At 35.8% G+C, this 22479-nt stretch overlaps 2 protein-coding genes across 2 annotated transcripts in view; one reads left to right on the top strand and one right to left on the bottom strand.

Annotated features, from left to right (window-relative positions):
* LOC125683539 (tRNA (cytosine(38)-C(5))-methyltransferase-like) overlaps positions 1-9903 on the bottom strand; it is a 35628-nt gene extending 25725 nt beyond the window's left edge. The window contains exon 1 of the mRNA XM_048924805.2: positions 9517-9903. Within this exon, the coding sequence (XP_048780762.1) occupies positions 9517-9547 (31 nt within the window). The 5' untranslated portion in view covers positions 9548-9903. The remainder of the gene's footprint in view (positions 1-9516) is intronic.
* Positions 7852-14633, top strand: LOC125683538 (uncharacterized). Its single transcript, XM_048924803.2, has 4 exons — positions 7852-8226; positions 8311-9217; positions 10872-10895; positions 10976-14633. Exons 2-4 carry the CDS (start codon positions 8500-8502, stop codon positions 14341-14343), a joined length of 4110 nt encoding a protein of 1369 aa, XP_048780760.1. The 5' UTR covers positions 7852-8226; positions 8311-8499; the 3' UTR covers positions 14344-14633.
* The last annotated feature ends 7846 nt before the right edge of the window (positions 14634-22479 follow it).

The following is a 22479-nucleotide window of genomic DNA, read 5'->3' on the forward strand; positions in this document are numbered from 1 at the left end:
CCCCTTTTGCTCCCGAATAAATATAAAATATACCCTTTTTCTGCAAGCTGCAAATCATTTACCTCAATAGGTTCAATAGAAATGACCTTTAGAATTAGTGGACAGTTGTAAGTGACAGACGGACTCAACAGAAACACGATACTTGAACGAGACGAGATTACGAGACACAGTGTTCGTCTCTATTTCGATCTTTGCCTAATGCGTATAGAAGGAAAAACTTATAGACATAAATCCACCTTTGTGAAACTACCAAGAAACTGACCATAAAACCCAACACTGTGACAGCGTGAAGAAGGAAGGTGAGTAGATTTTGTAGAATTCCACATCATACATGTAGATAATGAATGTCTTATTGATGATCCTGGCGTATGTATCAAAGACTCAGTTTGCGCCATGAGAGAGTCTAGACGTATTCCGATTATCATAATGAATTACTCAAACAGGTATTACAAATTCCCTAAGGTCACATAATAGGAAGGGTGACCACAATATACACTACTGAGATCTGCGAAATCCTAAACGACACAAGCAGAGACAAAAGATCAACGTACCAAAGAAATTTGAGACTTCAATAAGAAGCATAGTCAGAGGAAATCAAGACCTCTTTGCGAAAATGGACTTGATTTTTACCAATTCTGTTAAAACGTCTATTAACATGAAAGGTGAAGATAATGAACAGTGATCAATCTCATAACTCCTATGAGCAATACAAAATAGAGAGTTGGGCAAACACGGACTTCTGGATATACCAGAGGTAGGATCAGGTGTCTAGGAGGAGTAAGCATTACCTATCAAAAATAGACCCCACAGAGTTCCTTTAAACAAAAGACAAATTATAGGCAAAGCAGTAAAGGAAATGTTAGATGCAAAAATTATTGAAAGATCCCAATCCCCTTGGTAATTTCTTTTAGTAGTGGTCAAGAAGAAAGATGAGTCAGACAAAAGTGTGTAGACGTTCGGACTTTGAACAAGATAGTCAAACCAGTGCTATTAGGAAAAGCAAAGTATTTTACTGCCTTAGATCTTAAAAACGGATATTGGCAAGTTCAGTTAGACGAACAAAGTAAAGAAAAGACGATATTCGCCTGTCACAAAGGTCTGTTTCAGTTCAACAGAATGCATTTTGGCCTGAGTAATGCCCCATCGGCCTTTCAAGAACTAATGAATATAGGTCAGAAAGATTTTTCTGTAAGTTACTCAGATCACAATTTGATATTTTCTGAGACAGCAGAGAAACATGTCGAATATAATTATACAACAGGTGTTCGACTGTCTCAGAATACACGGTCTGAAGTTGGAACTTAAGAAGTGTAGTTGTTTTCAAGAACAAACGGAATATTAGGCTTTATCATTAACGAAGAAGAAGTTAAACCGGATTCCAAGAAAGTAGATGCAATTCAACAGTTACCAGCACCAACTTCTGTTAGAGAAATTAAATGTTTTTATCGGTATGTGCAGTTACTAAAGCTTTTGATTACCTAAAAGAGTCTTACAGTAGTTCCTGTGCTGACATACCCCGATATGAACAAATCCTACGTCTTATATACGGACGCTAGTGGTGAGTGTATCGGTGCTTGCTTCATCCAGCAAACTGATGAAGGAGAAGAAAAACCCATCTGTTACCTATCACATAAGCTTAGCAAAACCCAAAAGAAATGACATACAATAAAGAAAGAAACTTATGCTGTCCACCATGTTAACTTAACCATTATCTGCACAATGCAGAGTTTGTGATAAGAACTGATCACAAACCTCAGAAGTAGATTTTGGACTCCCCAATGCAAAATAAGAAGACACAACTTTGGACCCTGAGCAGAGAGAGATACATGTATGACTGTAAGGTTGCATATACAGAAGGTAGATACAACTGCTTTGCTGATCTTCTTTCTAGACTCTCTACTAACATCAAAGATAATGAAGAAATCTATCCTAGATATGGTTGTTCATTACAAATCTTAACATACAATGGAACGGAAAACGTCAACAAGGCTGTGAATGGGACTCTTAGAGAGTTGAACATAAATCATATTACAATGCAAGGTGAAGATAACGAAAAGTGATCAATCTCATAACTCCTATAAGCAATACAAATAAATAGTTAGGCAAACACGGACCCCTGGACACACCAGAGGTGGGATCAGGTGCCTAGGAGGAGTAAGCATACCCTGTTGACCGGTCACACCCGCCGTGAGACCTACATCCTGATCAGGTAAACGGAGTTATCCACAGTCAAAATCAATGTGCCAAGAACGGCTTAACAATCGGTATGAAACACGTCAGACAGCATTTGACCCAATGATAGGTTATATTACCGCCCACATGGAAATGAGAAAGTGGAAAGATTTCATTGCTTTCTTCACGCTGTTATATCTACGAAAATGGTGAACTATACTCAAACATGGGACATTTACTTAAATCAAACCTTAGCCTCGATAAGATTTTACCCAAACGAATAATCCAAGTTTTCACCATACTACTTGCTGTACAATCACTATGCAGTACATCCATTAGACACTTTACTAAAACCGAGTCAAAGATACACTGGAGAAGATCATGATTGATTGATTGTTTGTTCAACATCCCTCTCGAGAATACTCATTTGGATACCTCACCAAGACAGATGAAGGGCTTCAAATTTAGGCCTATGCTCGGCTCTTACGGCCATTGAGCAGTGAGGGTCCTTTAGCGTGCCACAGCTACTGTGATGTGGGACATACGTTTTTAAGGTCATCTCTGAGGACCGTGACATTCACACCTGTTGCCGAGCGTTTGGCGATGGAAATGTCACTACCTGTTTTAACCACTTAGGTCTGTCGCGGCTGGGATTCGAACTTCGACCTTCCGCTTGCGGGGCGAACGCTTTAACATCAGATCATCCTACAAGAACAACACAAGGCCTTCTTGTTGATTCATAGGAATATCAAAATCTCCAAAACAAAAACAAAAAACCCAGAAGGAACAAGCCGACAAGAGGAGCGAAGACGTTCAATTAGATGTAGGAGATCCAGTATATCTAAAGAACAACAGAATAAAATAAACTGGACAAGAAATGGTCCCCACCGGACCAGTTAGTTTTGTTGTGAAAGGTCAATTAAGAGGAACAACTACCAAATGTCACGACCGGCAATTGAGACTTGCTGACCTGGCGCAATGACCGATCCCTAGCAGCAATGCATCAGAACGAAGAATGCGAAAAAAAATGCGTAGTGCCATCAACAGACGAGGAATCGTCAGAGGAAGAAGAAATACTTGAACTTCTTTGACGTGAAATGCGCCATAAACGGAAAGAAAAAGAGGATTCCTAAGATGAAGAAGGTATACCATTGGCTGAAATACAGGGACGATTACGTGCAAATAAGATCATGGATCAAGAACAAACGAAAACTTACTCAGACAGTGACAAAACGGACGATTACTATGAATCAGATATTGAGAGACGAGAGTTTTGCAGTTGCAGATGAACAATCCCCCAAACAGAACTTCTAGATGGAGATGTGGATATAGATGCGGTAGCATCAGTAGGTCGAGGCTTCAGTAATAATGATACCCCAATCCCTTTGCCCCGATTGCATTGGAAGCAACCCATTCTCGTACCACGAAATACAAAATTAAACGATAAAGAGAAACTAGCAGAATCTCTTTTGGTAACTTTGGCTAAATTATTATCATAATTGGTTTAGATAGGTGAAGGTAAGTGAATGTAGAATTGAGAGAAAGCTTGGATGAAAGATGTATATTCCATTTAAGTATTTCACTCACCATCAGTATCAATAAGTTCCAGCTGAATTAGTAAATCTGGAAATGTCGGATAAAGATAATTTAATAGTTGAGTAGCGAGAGAGAAATGTGGTTAGATATTTCCAGATCGAAATAGACGATATAAATATTCATGTAGATTGTGAGAATAATTGCGTGAGAGTAATCATACACGGAAAAATACTGTATACAGGGAAATTCCCCGTTATTGACGACCCCGACTCGAAGATAGACAATGATGACGACAACGATGAAAACGTTGATGAAGGTAATAAACAATTACCGTAGCTCGTCAGCATCGAACGGAACGTTGATTCTGGTGCTCCCATCGGAGAGCTGTAAATAATCATAAATAGTAGCGTTTTGCAATATGTCAAAATTTCTAAAAGTATTCATGTATATGTATGATCATAGAATGACTTTTAAAAATTGATAGCTTAATCATTGTAATATCCATACCTCTTTTGACAGCAAGTAAGATATTTGAGTTTGTTTAAAGTTCATAACCTACCCAAACCCAATCTTAAAACAAGTCAAACTAATCTACGTTTAACATATATATTGCCGCACTTGCAATTGACGATGTCCTTGAAACGTACACTGCGCTGTCTGGTGTCGAACTGCAGAATTGCAAGAAACAGCATGGTGATGTCTGTCCTATCGAAAAACCATTTTACCCCGTTGCAACTTCAAAAGCATGCATCATACAAATATTTCAAAATATATCGAAAGGAATTGAAATATTTTGTTCTGTTTCGGTAGAAACTAGTTCTGTTGACCCAGACGCAAGGAATCTGCGTGAAGGAAAATGGCTTATTATGTAGTCTCATCCGTTGAGTATTAATGTAAAATGCGGACAAGTTTCGAGCAAAACCATAAAACCTCCCATTGATCTACTGACGCTAAATTTGGGTTGTTCGAAACATCATGGATCATTACTTTTACCACCATATCATAATAAAGAAACTCATAACATGACGCAGTTTTCAAACTTTCCTAAACGAACTTCAAACTGTTTATGAGATCAGTTCAATGAAAGGTTTTCACAAATGACCAAATATGAAATTCCTCCAAACTCAACAATATAAAAGGATTCTCATTAGACACACTTTTGGCGTAATAGCCGGGAGAATGTCTAGTATCTGTGTAAACCTCGCCCTGGCTGGGATCTTCCTGGTTCTATGTGACAATTGGGTTTATTCCTAAATATGATCATATTAAAATTAATCAAAAATAGGGACAGGATTAAGAAAACGATGATTAGAATAGGGATTTTAAGACGCAACAGGTCAAAGGGCAAAGTGAATGAGGGAGACGTTTCGCCCGAAAGAGAGGAAGCAGCCTGACATGAACGGCTTCATTTAGAGACCGACCACGGAAAAACCAAGAGGACCCCCTCCTTCTCAAAAGAACTGAAAACTTTCGTGAATGAAAACCCAGTAAAGAAGTCGGAACTAACGACACGTGTTGGCCGTAACAACGTCTATCGACCAGAGCAAACATTGTTGCAGAGGCACCTGGAAGAACGAAAACAACAATCGGCAAAGACGACGAGCAACTTGAGAGATGATGGAACTGTCTCGACAGGTGTAACCTGTCCGTCGGCGCCACCAATAAATTTGTATCCGGACTTAAATTCACAAGTGCCTATTTTGTTTGAACCTTGATGAATTGATTTTGTGAATATCTGCGGGTATTGTGCGGAAGGAGGACACCGTTCGATTATAGCTTGACTCTAAGTGATTCAAGAGACTGAGAAATTCTTTGACTGGATATTACAACCCGGTACAATATTACTTGAACTGTGTTGCCTGAACTTTATCAACTGTTATGTGCTTGAACGCTGATAACCTATACCCTGGACATATTATTTTGTTGACTCTATAGACATTACTGAGCTTGCCCATACACTGATTTTGATTTATTACTTCGAACAAACCTTTTGCATATATATCCTGGTTACTGGTCAATTGCCGGAGCCGATGGAGACAGAATAAGGTCGTTTTGGGGAAACAGATAATTTGCCATTACCCTTACAATAGAGGTGTCGCCGGTAGAGGTTGTCTCAAAATTAGAGGGATGAGCAATATTTGTTTCCCCTATCGGGCGCTTGATGGAAGAAATCTTCACTCCCGAAATATTTCTTCTATCAGGGGGACGATTGTCACCAGATGACCTTAAGAATCGTGTATCTTTATTATGATGTTAACCTTACATTAAGTATCTAAATGCAAGGTGAAGATAACGAACAGTGATCAATCTCATAACTCCTACAAGCAATACAAAATAGATAGTTGGGCAAACACGGACCCCTGGACACACCAGAGGTGGGATCAGGTGTCTAGGAGGAGTAAGCATCCATACTATCGTTTATTAGTCATAACTGCTTAAAAATGAAATGGTGAAATAACATTTAAATTCATGCATGCATTGGAATCAATCACATGAAGGTCACCATTTATTCCCCCTTTTATGAGTAAACCTCACGACAATGCCATACGAACGATAGATGATAAATCCCAGTACCTGTACAGTAAAGTAAAACTTATACGGTACCAATTTTAATGCACCAGATGCGCATTTCGACAAATAATGTCTCTTCAGTGATGCTCAACCGAAATGTTTGAAATCCGAAATAACTATGAAGTTTTAGAGCTAAATATAGCCAACAAACAGTGTGCCAAAAAAGTGGAGCCAAATTCGTCCTAGAATAAGAGCTATGCATGAGGGAGATAATCCTTAATTTTGAAATGAATTTCTAAATTTAATAACAGCAATTAAATATACATCCGTATTTTCAAGCTAGTAACGAAGTACTTAGCTACTGGGCTGTAGAGAGTATCATCCGACAAGTGGGTGACGAGTTTGATAGTTTTGTTATCAAAATGATCACTGCCGCAGCTGTATAAAATATGACGCAGAAGTGTCATTACAACTGGTCAAAATTGGACGAATTTGGCTCCACGTTTTTGGCACGCTATTTTTGGCTATATTTAGCTCTAAAACTTCATAGATATTTCGGATTTCAAACATTTCGGTTGAGCATCACTGAAGAGACATTATTTGTCGAAATGCGCATCTGGTGCATCAAAATTGGTACCGTATAAGTTTTACATTATGACCCCTGGGTCGAAGCCTCTGCTGGTGGACTGTTAGTCCAGTCCCCGAGGGTCTCTACAGCCCAGTAGCTAAGTACTTCGTTACTAGCTTGAAAATACGGATGTATATTTAATTGCTGTTATTAAATTTAGAAATTCATTTCAAAATTAAGGATTATCTCCGTCATGCATAGCTCTTATCCTAGGACGAATTTGGCTCCACTTTTTTGGCACGCTGTTTTTGGCTATATTTAGCTCTAAAACTTCATAGATATTTCGGATTTCAAACATTTCGGTTGAGCATCACTGAAGAGACATTATTTGTCGAAATGCGCATCTGGTGCATCAAAATTGGTACCGTATAAGTTTTACATATACATGTATATGATTGTCATTATCAGAAGATGTGGAAGATGGATTGTTATGCAGATTATTATACTCAACTTTTGATACGTACCTGGACTTGTTAGCATAAAACTCCAGAAATAAAATAACTTATAAAACACAACACAGTTTTAAGACTATGTTAGTCTTGCAAATAAACCTAAGTGAAAGGGTTACAAAAGGAGTAATATGATCTTTTTACTACAAATAAATTTGGTTGGTTTACAAGTATCTATAATCTGGTATTATGAAAAGGCATAGGGGAAAACAAGATAAAATGAACTTGAGCAAGTCTATTGGGGTCATAATTAGACTAACTGCAGTATTGTTTACGCGTAATACTAATTACGCAATAAAACGAGAGAGAAATCGAATTCCTGGTATGACGTGGATTTAGTTTTTTTTTCACACTCCTACACATAGAGATGACGATACATTGCGGGCATGATGGCCTCGAAACACTTATCTTTAATTTTATGAAAACAGGAAAAACCATGCACATAAGTTTAGAGCAATTGAATATTAAGCAGTGTAATATGTATGGTGATATAGTTCTGTCATCACTTGTCATATGCCAGATCTTCATGTCAATTATTCAGATGCATCTTACTCACGTGTTTAAAAATTCAACATGAAAATGTGTCTTTGATGGTACGGAGACGTATATTACCCATTTACATCTTGTTTTATATTGTAACAATTATATCCTATTTCACCGTCTATATTGATTTCCAAAATCTCAAATTTTCGTTATATTTGTCTCAATGAATGATTTGTCAACTTTCAATGTGTGATTGAACATGGATATTTGATAGGTCATTATCTGATAAGTCGACATAAATACCCGACAAGTTGACATCAACATCTGACATGTCGACATAAACATCTGACAATTGGTGGCTGAAATAAGCCTCCATATTAATGGAAGCTTGCCAGTGTTAAATGGAGCGAATACAGGAAGAGACAAACACCGACACCATCGTTAACAGTAAGTTCTTGTTACAATGGATATCTTGCGACTAATTAATTTCATGGTAAGATATCAAGAATGAATCTGATATTTCTATTTCAGGTATTATTGGATTATCTGTGTCACCACCGAAAAGAAGTAAAAGGATTAGCAAGCGATTAAATCGCAGATCACTTCTACCTCGACGCCTTGGAACAACTGTACAGCTGTAATCATATATATATATATATATATATATATATATATATATATATATATGTTTATTCGATAATAAACGAGACCATCATTGTTATGGCATCCCTGAAGCACTTGTCGAATAGAAACACGACTAACTTTGCTAGAGCTTGGCGCCTTGTTAGTGTCTGTGGCGACCTGTTGAGAGATGTTCTTAGTCATTTTATTTCTGTTGTTTCCCTGTATTCTGAACTGGACCTTGCTAAAGACAAACTCATGAAGATTCTAAATTCTCAACAGCGAGACCTGCTTTACAAAAAGAGAAAATCATACCTGCTATACGATGATTTAGACATCTCGCTTTTATATGTATTACTAAGAAATATCTGTGATGAAAATGTACACAAACTTAGTAATGGTCGTAGAGGAATGACCAGTCCTCGGAATGGGTGGGGGAAACGACCACCTGAAATTGACCGATCTCTGGCAGCAAACATAGAGAGAATTCATTTCTTTCGGAATGATATATGTCATCTTAAAGAGCCATCACTACCAGATCCCGAATTCATCTCTCTATGGGACCAAATAAGCAGGGCGATCGAGGAGATTGAAAAAGATCTTGGAAATCAAATTCATCCCGCTAAATATGTAGAGCTATTGAAGACAATTAAAACCATGTCAATGGACCCCGAAGAAACACAGAAATATATCGAAGAACTTGAGAAAATGAAAGATGAGCAGAAAGGACTTGAAGAAAGACTCTATAAGAGAATCACAGAACAAGTGAGGACGGATATAGTGGACAACAGAAAACCTAAAATCGTTAAATCTGCAGGTAGTACCATATGTGAAGAATTCATATTTTTAAAATGTTCATGCACCCCCATAAACATAAACATTCTGAAAGAAAATAATCCATTATTACCCAGATTTGTTTGTTTTGTCTCGTACCTATTCATGCACAAATCTTTTGTTCTCCAGCGGAGCAGAAAATATAAACACGATGCATGCAGGACTAGAGTATTGATATCTTGCACATTACATAATAATGGTGTCCAAACATAATCTTTGGTTCAGGTTTCGTTTTACTTGGGTTTTAAATTTTCGCCGAAAAGGAATTGAGGCGTAACTTACTTGCAAGTAAGAGATGTTCCCATATACACATCCACTTATTTCAGTTCTCGCCCACCCATTTTCTGTGTATACAATGAGATAAAAACGTTTTTATAACATGTATCGGGTGTCCATTTCAGATGTACGATTGTGGGACACCAACTCTTTATAAGATATATGGCATAATTTTTACACTTCCAATGTTTTGCGTATGAATCTTCATAAATATAGTACTTTGTGCGTCTATTTGAACTGCTGTGAATTCTCCGACAGGTATGAAAGTAGAATGAAATAAAAGAAATAAATTTCCTGTTTGAAAATACACGAGGGTATATACTGCAACTCTTCACGCCAGCGTACCTTTCATAAAGTGCTAACTCTTACATATGTAATTCAGTTCTTAAAAATAGGCAAGACAGTGGTATGAAAAAAATATTTGTCAATGATGGCAAACTCCTAGTATAGGGGAATCTAAATACAACTATGTCCAAATAATGTGAGGGTTGTGCCAATGAAAGGAGTTATTGGTCTGGAAAACTTACCTTCTATGAAAACTGGTTAACATTACCTCATAGTCTTGTTAAACTTTTTCTAGATTAATTTCACTTTGAAATTAACACAAACTATAGAAAATGGACATGCTTTCAATAATTTTTTTCAGTATCTTTTCAGATTTTGTCGTCTAATGAAAATGAAATCAATAATACGTGAACATTTACGAAGTAAAACCCCGTCTTCACTATTTGTTACAGAGCCGAGATACATTTATTTGATATTATGAGAAAAGTGTCAAATGATTATTTTTTAAAACACATGTAAATAAACTATTTTCACGGACTTGAAGTACTCAAGCTTACCACAATGCTTGAATTTGGTGACATTTAACTGTGCTCTAGATTTTGCACAAGTATAACTGCCTTTTATCATCATATGTACCTAATTGGTACCTTCAATGCTTTTCAATATTTAATAATTCCAAAGACCTATACGGATAAAATCTATTTGAATTTTTAAACAAAATTTGTACGAGAATTAGTGGGGAAATTCGAAGAAAATAGAGAAAATCCAAATCTGTTCACTGGCTTTTAAAACATAATCTGAACAATGCCAACGCCAACTCAAATGGAAAAAAATTTCCATAACTTCTTTGAATGCTAAACAAACGCAATCAAAATAGCATAATGAAATACCTTTATTATTCATATAAAATATTCACAAATTCTTAGTCAAATTTGTTTTAAATCAGTGTTAAAGATACACTCTGGACAAATTGTATCTAGGAACGGATTGACAAACTGACAAAATGATTCCTGTATACCCCTAAACTTCGTTTTTAACTCTAATTGAATAATGAAATTTTGTTTTGTCTTTATTAGGGACAAAGAAAGAGAAGCAAATTGGTAAGGTTCACAATTATAATTTTTAGAAACTAATCTACTGAATGAAAATTCAAACCTAAATTATCATTTTCATTTTGTAGCGAGAACTGAAGCTTTCGTAGAAATGGAGTACAGTCGTATTGAACCGTACTTTGTAGAAACAAGAGCGTTTTCTAACGTAATGAAGAATCTTCAAACACTTGGATATGTTGTGGTGAAAGGCAATCCGGGGGATGGAAAGACTACGATATCTGTTTACATGATAAAGAGACTTATGGAGAAGGGTAAAATACCCATTCAAATTCGAACACCTTCTGATTGGGATGAATTTGTTTCCCCGAATGAAAATTTGGTAATCTTTATAGACAATATATTTGGAGAACTATCTCTGTCTCAAACAGATGCTACACAGTGGTCCAATCGATTTTTAGAAATGAAAGCTTTAGTTGGCACTGCCATAGAGGGAAACGACAATGTTATCATCATTACCATCAGAAATGATATTCATGAGGAGTGTTGCCAATCTCTCAAAGATGATCGTTTCTTTCGAGAGGCTAAAGTAGACATATCAGACAGAGAAAATAAGCTATCAACGATGGAAATGACACAATTTCTGGAAAAATATGTTCCTGACAGCACTTATCAGTCGTGTGAAATTGATTCTGACACATTTTTTGCTGACGTCCCAAATCTTGGTTTTCCACAATGTTGTCGACTTTTCAAAGATAACGTCCTCTTACAAGGAGATGGATTTCCCTCCTTTTTCCAAAATCCACTGCATTTTTTGAAAGAGGGATTTCGGAAATATATACTAAATAAGGAAATGAAGATGGCAGTGCTAGTGTTTTTATTAATGAAAGGAGGGAAAGCTGACATGTACGAAATGGAAAAACCAACGTCGAAATCGAAAGTTTTAAAATCAAAAGCCATGCGAATGTGCGAAGTATCAGAGAGTCTGATTGATTTTCACAAAGCGATAAACTTATTCCTGGATAGCTACCTAGTGCTCGATAATGCAGAGGAATGCTATAGATTCTCTCACAGCTCAGTACAAAGCAGTTTATTTCTTGTACTTGGTGATATTTGCGAAATAGAGGATTTGATATACAATTGCGATCACACTTTATTGAAATACCTTACCACAAAGAATTGCCCAAAGAGTAAAATGGACACATTGCTGATCATGAAAGAACAATTCGAATGTGTTGCTGAAAAAATCGTAAGTCTTACAGAAACTCGCATTCCATCGGTTTTTGTCTCCCTTGCCGAACTCATTTTGTGGGAAGATGATGTTTTCTTTAAAAAATTCTTGGTCATTAATAGCAGAAAAGATGGGAAGTTTCTTTATCAAGTGGATGAAGAAAGCAATTCTATGATGGTTCATTTTGCTGCAAGTGGAAATATGAAATGGGTGCAATACATTTATGAAAATGTAAGAGAAAACATAGCGATTGAACAGCATTATATATCATTAAATGCAGCTTGTGAATGCAATCATTTGAAAACGGTAGAATATTTATTGGGAGTCCAAGTTAAACCTGACATTAAAACTTGTTTCCATGCAGTAAGAAGTGGCAAAATTGAACCAATTAAGTTATTAGCAGCTCAAGGAGTGGATCTCAGGGAACGCACATATTCTCTAACACCGTACTGGAGGAACAAACCTGACACAATATCAGTATTGGATGAAGCATGTCTACGCGGTCAAAATCATCTTGTACTAGATTTGTTGAGCATTTGTCCAGAGTTACTATACACAAAAAATGAAAGTGGAGAATTCAGCTTATTGTTTGTAGCGTATGCGGGTGCCACAGAGACATTAAAAATTTTGATTGAAAAGGGATTAAATCCTTATGAAAGATCCTCTATTGAATCCACGATCTTGCACTGTGCATGTCAGAACGGTAAACTAGAGACATTCCATTATATTGTAAAGACTTACCCCGATTTGTTACGAAAGAAATACAACAATTCTACACAAGGAACATTGCTGCATCGCACCGCCGAAGGTGGAAATATAGAAATGCTGAAAATGCTTGTTGACAAAGGCAAAAATATATTCTGTAGAACAATTGATGGAAAAACCGTTTTGCACAAAGCATGCAAGGATGGAAGATTTGACATGAGTAAGTACTTAATTGAAATTTATCCCGAATTGCTTTGGTTGTCTGATAGTGAAGGAAGGTCTCCAATTCACGATGCTGGTCTTGGCGGAAATGTGGAGATATTTGAGCTACTTAAAAACAAAGGGTTGAATGTGAACTCTGTAGCGGATGATGGAAAATCGAGCCTGCATTACGCCTGCTCCAATGGAAGGGTAAAACTCTGTAAACACCTTGCTCGAGAATACTCTGAATTACTGACGGTCAGAGACAAAATGGGACTTCTTGCAATTCATGAAGCCGCTTGGAGTGGAATAGTTGAATTATTCAAATTTCTTGTTGAAGTAATGAACGACACGGACATACGTGTCAAAACATTTGATGGTCGTACCGTGTTACACCAGTCAGCAGATGGAGGACGATTAGAGATGTCCAAATATTTGTTGGATAAAGAACCAAGCCTTCTATATGAAGTAGATGATGAAGGAATGACTGTTTTACATAGAGCTGCATTGGGTGGAAACACTCGATTATTCAAAGTGCTTGTGAATAAGGGTCTCCGAGCAACTGAAAAGACAAAAAATGGACAATCGGTTTTGCATTTGGCTTGTAAGCAGGGTAAATTGTTAATGAGTTCTTACCTTATTGCAGAATTCATGCATCTTTTATATGATTTGGACAAAGAAGGTAACACTGTTTCTCACTCTGCTGCATATAGTGGAAACACTCAATTATTAACATTACTGCATCAATATAATGTAGATATTTATGCAAAGTCAGATAAAGGAGAAACCCCTTTACATACTGCTAGTGCACAAAGCAAAATAGCTCTGTGTAGATACCTTCTCTCAACAGATGAAAATAATGTTTTGCTAAGCAGCAAAGACAAAAATGATGTAAGCGTTCTACACAGCGCCGCCGCAGGAGGTTATATAGATCTCTTCAACTTATACATCGATGCAGGTTTACATGTTAGAGATTTTACAAGTGAAGGAAAATCAGTTTTGAGTTATGCAGCAAGGCACTGCAGAATTGATATGTGCAAGTATATTATTGAAAAGTATGTGGACTTGCTATGTCATGTAGACAATCTTGGTGAAACTGTACTTCACGATGCGGCTTGGGGTGGGAATAGTGAAGTGCTAGAAATTTTCATTTCAAGAGGGCTAGACATTTTCGCCAAGAACAAAACCGAAAAGACGGTGCTCCATATCGGTTGTTTAAACAAGAAATTCAAATTTTGTGATTATATTACCAAGAAATATCCCGAATTACTTGATGAAGAAGACAATGAACATCGAAGAGTTGTCAGAGACACTACTCAAGATTCGCTGCAAACTCAGTATCGATGTACATGTACGTGTTAATACATGTACACAGAACGGAATACGAATGATCTCGATACATTAGTACCACGTTATTTGACGTGGAAACATTTATACAACCAGCCTATCCAGACATTGTGTCTAAGAAATATCCACCAAAAATTCGAAAACGTGAGATTGGTAGTGCATCTTTTGATATTTTCAAATGAATGAGATTGTCAAAAAATGAAATTATGTTTGATTCAAGATTTATACTTGTAAAACATACTTTGTTTTTGTTAAAAAGAAATGTTTGTATTTGTTAAAAACAAATGTCTCTCCAGCTTCCTAAATTGAAAGTGTTCCATTAATTTACTGCATGATATGGAGTAGATAGCATAAACAGGAACATAGACATTAATAGACATTATGAACTGCACTTTGTGCATTCAGAAAAAAAATGGAGAAAAATTCAACATCGATGTTACTAATGTCATTGTTGTATATGATACAAAACATAATTACTGTTATGCTGAAGTACCAGTAGGAAAATAACCATACTTTGATCCACTTAAATCATTGTAGGAAATCCCTGGGTCAGAACAATGATAAATGATACTGAAGTATTGTACAAAATTTCAAGGTTATCTGATATAAGAGAAGTGTTCAGAAGCTATTTTACATCCTCCTCTCCTCTTAGATCCACTATAACCTTAAGGATAAAATTGTCCCGAAAATATGCACATCTGCAAATGACAATGAAGCATTGTACACAGTTTCAAGTCTATCGGATAAGCCGTACAGGAGGAGAAGTATTCACAAGCTATTTTACATCCTTCACCCCTCTTAGATCCACTATAACTTTTAGGATACAGGAGGAGAAGCGTTCATATTTTGTGACAGACAGACAGACAGACAGAAAGTACTAAAACAATATGTCTCTCCCTGGAAGAGAGGAGACATAATGCAACTTCGCTTGGACCTCTCTCTCAAAAAAGTATCAAACTTAAATATAAAATTTCTATTATTTGATGTGATGTCCTAGTCGTACATGTATGAATGTTACTTTAATTGTTAAAAACCATCTTTGGTTGCTTAGGACATTTTCTGATGGTGATTACTATTGGGCTCCACATGTACCAACAAAAAAGGTCTGCATGCTACATTATAAAGATGATGAACCTAAGTAGTTTCTTCATTGGAATAGATTTCACGTGGAAGTGATAACTGAACATCGGTTGCATACTATAAAAGTATTACATGTATTCATTAATTACGGATTATTTATTAATTACGCAGCATGAATATATCATTAACTTGCAACAAATTAACAAGCTCATTTTAAGTACATGCGCAGGTCTTTGCGTAGAGTTCATACCTTGGAAATATGTTCATCGTGCGTCAATTTTTAAACACTCTTTATGAGAAGACATCGTCACGTAATAAGTATGATACGAAGTGGTTTGAAAAAATATCACTTGCAACTGTGGGTGTTGTGATGATGACTTTTATCCTATGATTGAATAAATTTCGAGCCTTCTAATTGGGTGATATCCACTCAAAAAAAGATTGATGACAACTTAATCAAAGAGGAACAACTCTACATATAACATTGTCATACTAAATAAACACATAAGAATAAAATAGAATTTCAAAAAACCCTGGAATTATTATAGTAAACATATGTAGATTGGCGCATTTATACATTATTTGATATATATTAGTAAGTCACAATTAATATTCTACATCCTTCATAATTGTTTAATATGACAGTATTAGAGTTTATTAATGATCTAGGACAACGTATGATGTGTTACCAGAATACAAAATTATTTTTATAGACATCATTGGTACATCAATGTGACTTTTCTTTATAGATATCATTGGCACATCAATGTGACTTTTCTTTATAGAAATCATTAACACATCAATGTGACTTTTCTTTATAGAAATCATTAACACATCAATGTGACTTTTCTTTATAGAAATCATAAGCACATCAATGTGACTTTTTTTAAATATAGAAATCATTAGCACATCAATGTGACTTTTTCATAGAAATCATTAATTAGCATATCAATGTGACTTTTCTTTATAGAAATCATTAGCACATCAATGTGACTTTTTTATGGAAATCATTAGCACATCAATGTGACTTTTTCATAGAAATCATTAATTAGCATATCAATGTGACTTTTCTTTATAGAAATTATTAGCACATCAATGTGACTTTTTTATAGAAATCATTAGCACAGCAATGTGACTTTTTTTTTTATAGAAATCATTGACACATCAATGTGACTTTTCTTTATAGAAACCATAGGCACATCAATGTGACTTTTTTTATAGAAATCATTACCACATCAATGTGACTTTTCTTTATAGAAATCATTAGCACACCAATGTGACTTTTCTTTATAGAAATCATTAGCACATCAATGTGACTTTTTTTTATTATATAGAAATCATTAGCACATCAATGTGACTTTTTCATAGAAATCATTAATTAGCATATCAATGTGACTTTTCTTTATAGAAATCATTAGCACATCAATGTGACTTTTTTTATAGAAATCATTAGCACATCAATGTGACTTTTTCATAGAAATCATTAATTAGCATATCAATGTGACTTTTCTTTATAGAAATCATTAGCACATCAATGTGACTTTTTTATAGAAATCATTAGCACATCAATGTGACTTTTTCATAGAAATCATTAATTAGCATATCAATGTGACTTTTCTTTATAGAAATCATTAGCACAGCAATGTGACTTTTTTTTTATAGAAATCATTGACACATCAATGTGACTTTTCTTTATAGAAACCATAGGCACATCAATGTGACTTTTTATAGAAATCATTACCACATCAATGTGACTTTTGTTTATAGAAATCATTGGCACATCAATGTGACTTTTTTTTTTTATAGAAATCATTAGCACATCAATGTGACTTTTTCTTTATAGAAATCATTAGCACATCCATGTGACTTTTTCTTTATAGAAATCATTATCACATCCATTTGACTTTTTTTAGAATAGAAATCATTGGCACATCAATGTGACTTTTCTTTATAGAAATCATTAGCACATCAATGTGACTTTTCTTTATAGAAATCATTAGCACATCAATGTGAGTTCTTTATAGAAATCATTAGCACATCAATGTGACTTTTTTATAGATATCATTGGCACATCAATGTGACTTTTGTTTTATAGAAATCATTACCACATCAATCTGACCTTTTTATAGAAATCATTACCACATCAATGTGACTTTTATAGTAATCATTAGCACATCAATGTGGTCTTTTTAATAGAAATGATCAGCACATCCATGTGACTTTTTGTTAGACATGTAATAGTGTAGCAATTTCTCCCCAATTTCAAATGTTTGACATGATGATGAGACAAATTTGTCTGACATGAGCATCATTAAAATTACCTAAAATAAAAACAAACACTCTATAATAGGAATGTCAACAAATAACCGGGTACTGGAAGGAATATCCGATTGTCGAAATGCCGAATTGGCAATCTGGTACTCGAAAGAATATGAAAACAGTTTGTTTGACACTAAAGAATCGTTTGTACTAAGCAATATGCCTAAACTAAAGTTGAAAATATCATATGACATTGATTCAAAAAGTAAAATCATTTCGAGGACACTTTATACCTACTGTCTTATTGTCTGTGAATAAAAAATAAACGATACCCTCTTTGAATTTTTGGAAATTAAACGTAATTCCAAAGCAGTGGGTGGACGACGTAAAGTGAATGTGGCTATGCCTCCTTCTCACTTATGCGGTTTTAACCCAGTTTGAAACGATGTCATCGTTTAGGTGCACCGCGATATTTCATTACGTATTGACTTTCTAGTCGATGTGAGTACGGATATGACATATTCTTGGGGTTTTGACACGGATTGACCTTGCGGAAACACACATTGCTTAGATTGCAACTGAGTGGAGACATTGTCTACAGACTGACTACGGAGTCGGTGCGGTGCAATGTTATAAGAACGATTATCTATGTTGTCTCGACGGATCATATAAACGTATTTGAATTACAACAGATCTGATGGTATCCTGACAGAATGATTACGGTATTGTCGGAAGCAATAGAGTACGAACCGTGATTTTCAATGACGGTGTGATCCAGGTTCCGCAATAAGGTTGGCTGAGAACTGACCCACAGGATAGCACCATGATGAACATATAAAGAAGACCAAGGCTGCTACTTCTTCATAATTTACAGTTACATTGCAAGGGTACAAAAGAAAGGAAAATGCGGTGGCAAGAAGAAAATGATGACGAGAGAAAAGGGTATTGTCAGACAGTGGTAACTGTTGCTTAGAAACCTTACGACTGAATAAACGATAGAGGACCAAGCAAGCTTTTGATACTTCGTCAAAAATTTGAGAAATCCCAGAAAAATTGAGATTCAGGATTGAAAAAACAATCAATTTTTTCAGAAATGCATTGGAACCAAGACTGAAAATAGCAACAACACTCAGATATTTAGCAATTGGAAATAGCTGTAGATCCTTTCAGTTCACCTTCCGAATTGTGCGCAACACAATCTGCACTTTTATTGCAGAAAAATGACGAGTTTGCTTCTAAATTGACGAGTTGGTCTGCAACCTAAAGAGAAGTTGCTAAACCATTAAAAAAAGAGATGTAATTAAATACATTGCGAAAGACCTTGATGAAAAGCATTGCAATCCAAAAACCGAAGTAAAGTGAATCTTACATCACTGTTCGTTATCTTCGCCTTTCATGTACTTCTTCATTTCCAAAGGTTTCTTTTCCCTTGTATCCTTGCCGTGATATGAATTCCTGTATGTCGACATTGGAGGAAACGGTGATGGATCTGATGCAGAAAATCTTCAACAACACAGATATGAAAGCAGCACCGTGAAATGACAAAATTGGATTGCCAACATCTGATACCCTATCCAACGACGATGGACCTATCAGCTACGATGTATTTGCATTAAAAACCTGGATGATGAAGCCAGCCCATTAAGAACACGTATAAACAACAAAGGATCTTCAACTACATAATTCCTCGAGCCTTCGGTACTTTGGCCTCACGATTTAAACGCCTCGTTACTACAATGGCCCAGACACCTGAAAGAGTAAGAACCATCGCTTGGCTTGTTGTGTTCTCCACAACTTCCTACGTTTGAGGAATCTCCATGCTGATATACCACTGGATAAGGCGTGATGTCATCCCAGACGCTTGGAGAGAGATTCTATTCAAATATCTCTACCATGGAGAAACCTATAGGGAAAATGCCAACAGAGCTGTCAAAATGCAAAGAAAATATTTCATCTACCATCCTTGCTCCTTGGAAGGAGGATAGGCTTTCGTCAGCTCCATCTTCACACTATTTGATGAGGGGGTCGAGTTTTGAATATCTACCTCGTAATCTATCTGCAAAACCATGAGAATAGTTGGACAGAACTGTTGAAGTGATTTCCATTTCAAGAAAGTTTCTGTTACATTATAATCGTCTACTCTATGACAATCTACTTTGGTTCATCATTTGTTTTCTTTCACTTATCTGACTTATAAATTTGTCAATGATCATAAGATGATTGGAGTGTTCTTATTTATACCTACTGCGTAAGTGAATTCTTTTCCCGTTATTTCCCTGCACACAAGACAGGTCAACTGCGATGAAGACGAAATACAAGCATGTCTATATATTTCAGGGATAATATTCATTTCTAAACTGGAATCTAGATTTGATTTCAAAAGTGTGTAATTATATGAACCGGGGTATATGTAGTCTTTGGTTGTGAAAAAAGGGGGATAAGAAAATGAAATAAAAGAAATACTAAGTCAGAAAAGAAATGGGAGAGACAAAAATATGTATGAAATATTTGAAACATAACAACGGGTTTTATCAAGCTTTAGTAAAGCCATTTGATACAGCACTTTGCTTCAAAACCCAAATTGTAATAAATCTACAATGAAAATGGGAGAGAAAGCCAGAAAGTGACCTAAAACTAGAAATTCATGCTGACTAGACCTTTTTATTCCCCATTTCCTCTTCCCCATGACATCCTATCACTCAGTTCCTGTAAAGAATGGAAGTTTGAATGACTTAAGTCTTTGAACTACATCTGCTTGGAACGCAGATTTTATAAGAATAAAAGATGTGACGTTGTTGAGAACGTAATGAAAACTTCTGAATCGTACTGTACCCGTCAACCTGTACCTCTTAAACCGTTAAACGCCGTCATCTTACCGGCAAAGTTTCATTTTAACACACGAATTCCGTATAGAGATCATACTGCTGCCGTGTAGCCACCGCCGAGCTGAGCTTGCGCGATTACGGCGTTTACAGTCTCGATCCAATATTGCAATATTACGTTGTTCTGACATATTAGCAAAAAGAGCAACCAGACTGAAGCAGGATAGAAAACAATTCGTTAAGGAAACCTTGCAGTTGCAGGCAAATTTATGCAACAATATTTATTTCATGAAATTTACATTTCTAATGTTTTTCCCTTTGATGTATTTACAAATCGTAACGCGTTGCAGTTGTAAACAATGCCCGTATGAATACAGATTTGTTTGATAAATATAGTAAGTCTTTTTTAACGACTGGAGATTCCGACAGAAATGTAAGCAGAATGTAAATGGAAAAAAAAATTTGAAAGTACCTCAGGGTATGAACTGCAACGCTTCACGTCGACATACTTTTAATAAAGCGCTAACGCGATAAAAAGTAAGTTGGAGCAGTTTATGCACAAGGGCTTGTATAGAAGATATTTCTTCAGTTATACGGCAGTTATGTTTATTAAGAGTTCATTGTAATCTTTCTGTTTTATGGAATATTTCAAATGCAGTGTGTATATATCTTATGTGATCCTCTTGAATTTACGTCAAATGATTGTATCCCATTTCCATTCCCAATGACTGTGTAGCGTGTGACAACGTGGCGATAATTCCATCGTCATCTCAAACAAGTTTTCAGACTTGCCAAGATGTCCACTGGTCGCACGCTGCTACGTGTGCTACGAGATTTGGTTCCAGAAGGTAATTTACGAGTTATCGATCCTGGTTTAAAAAAGAAGGATACAGGTAAAGGAAGTAGAGGTAAAAGGTCAGTGCTGGGAGAATTAAGAAGCTAATTAAAGGTATGGGATTGTTTTTACTCAGCTAAAAGCTAAGGACCTCATGTGGAAGATACTCTAGCCACGGGGTGGTAACTTAGAAACTTGTCCTTGTGGCAGATGACACTTCCTCATCACGTCCTTCAACAATCGTGAACATGACCATTATTTAGTACTTTAACATCAATCCACCTCATATGACCTGAGTGTGAATTAATGTGTCCCAATCTTCGGTACATTATTTGTCAGACATTTCATTATTTTTTTTTTTTTCTTTTTTTTTTTGACACAACAAAAACACAAAACGATTGGATTGTATTAAAAATGCGCCACGTTACCATATATCACGAGTCCCTCGGTAGCGATATGATCCACATTAATTAATGTACCTGTATGCACCATCAATTTGCAAAGTTTAGTACTAGTATCATGTATTGTAATAAACTATACTTTCAAAATATTATTGATAAGATAACCTATTTAGCTATTTTAAAAAAAAAACATGGTCTTAAAGGAACCCAGAATATATTACACGTGTTAAATGATAATATATGAATTCATAAAAATATGTCCCAACGATTTATTATAAAAGACTACACTTGATACACATTTTATTTTTAACATCGTAACAGAGAACTCGTGATCACACCCACGCTGACCTGGTATCCGTGTATGTGTAAGAAGGTATGAACATACAGTATAAACTCCTAAGGAGAAATAATCAGTCAGAATGTACAGTATGTTTACTAGTACAAACACAGGGCCCGTAATAATGAATAACAATGATACATACATCAGAGTTATTGTTCTTGCACCACATAATGTATGTGCATTCATCAAGATCACGATATCTATCGGTAAACTTACTTTGCAGTAATATAGTACTTAATTATAATTCATGTAAAAATTTACCACTTAAGATACAAGGTATGAAGTTATGTAGATCATATATAAACAAGAGGCCCGTGGACCAGAATGCTCACCTGCCTCATATTGGCACTGCTCTTTTTTAAAAGAAGTTTTAAAAGATTTTACCCTCTTTATAATTTTATGACAAATGACCCC

Source organism: Ostrea edulis, chromosome 6, assembly GCF_947568905.1.
Source record: "Ostrea edulis chromosome 6, xbOstEdul1.1, whole genome shotgun sequence".
NCBI lineage: Eukaryota > Metazoa > Mollusca > Bivalvia > Ostreida > Ostreidae > Ostrea > Ostrea edulis.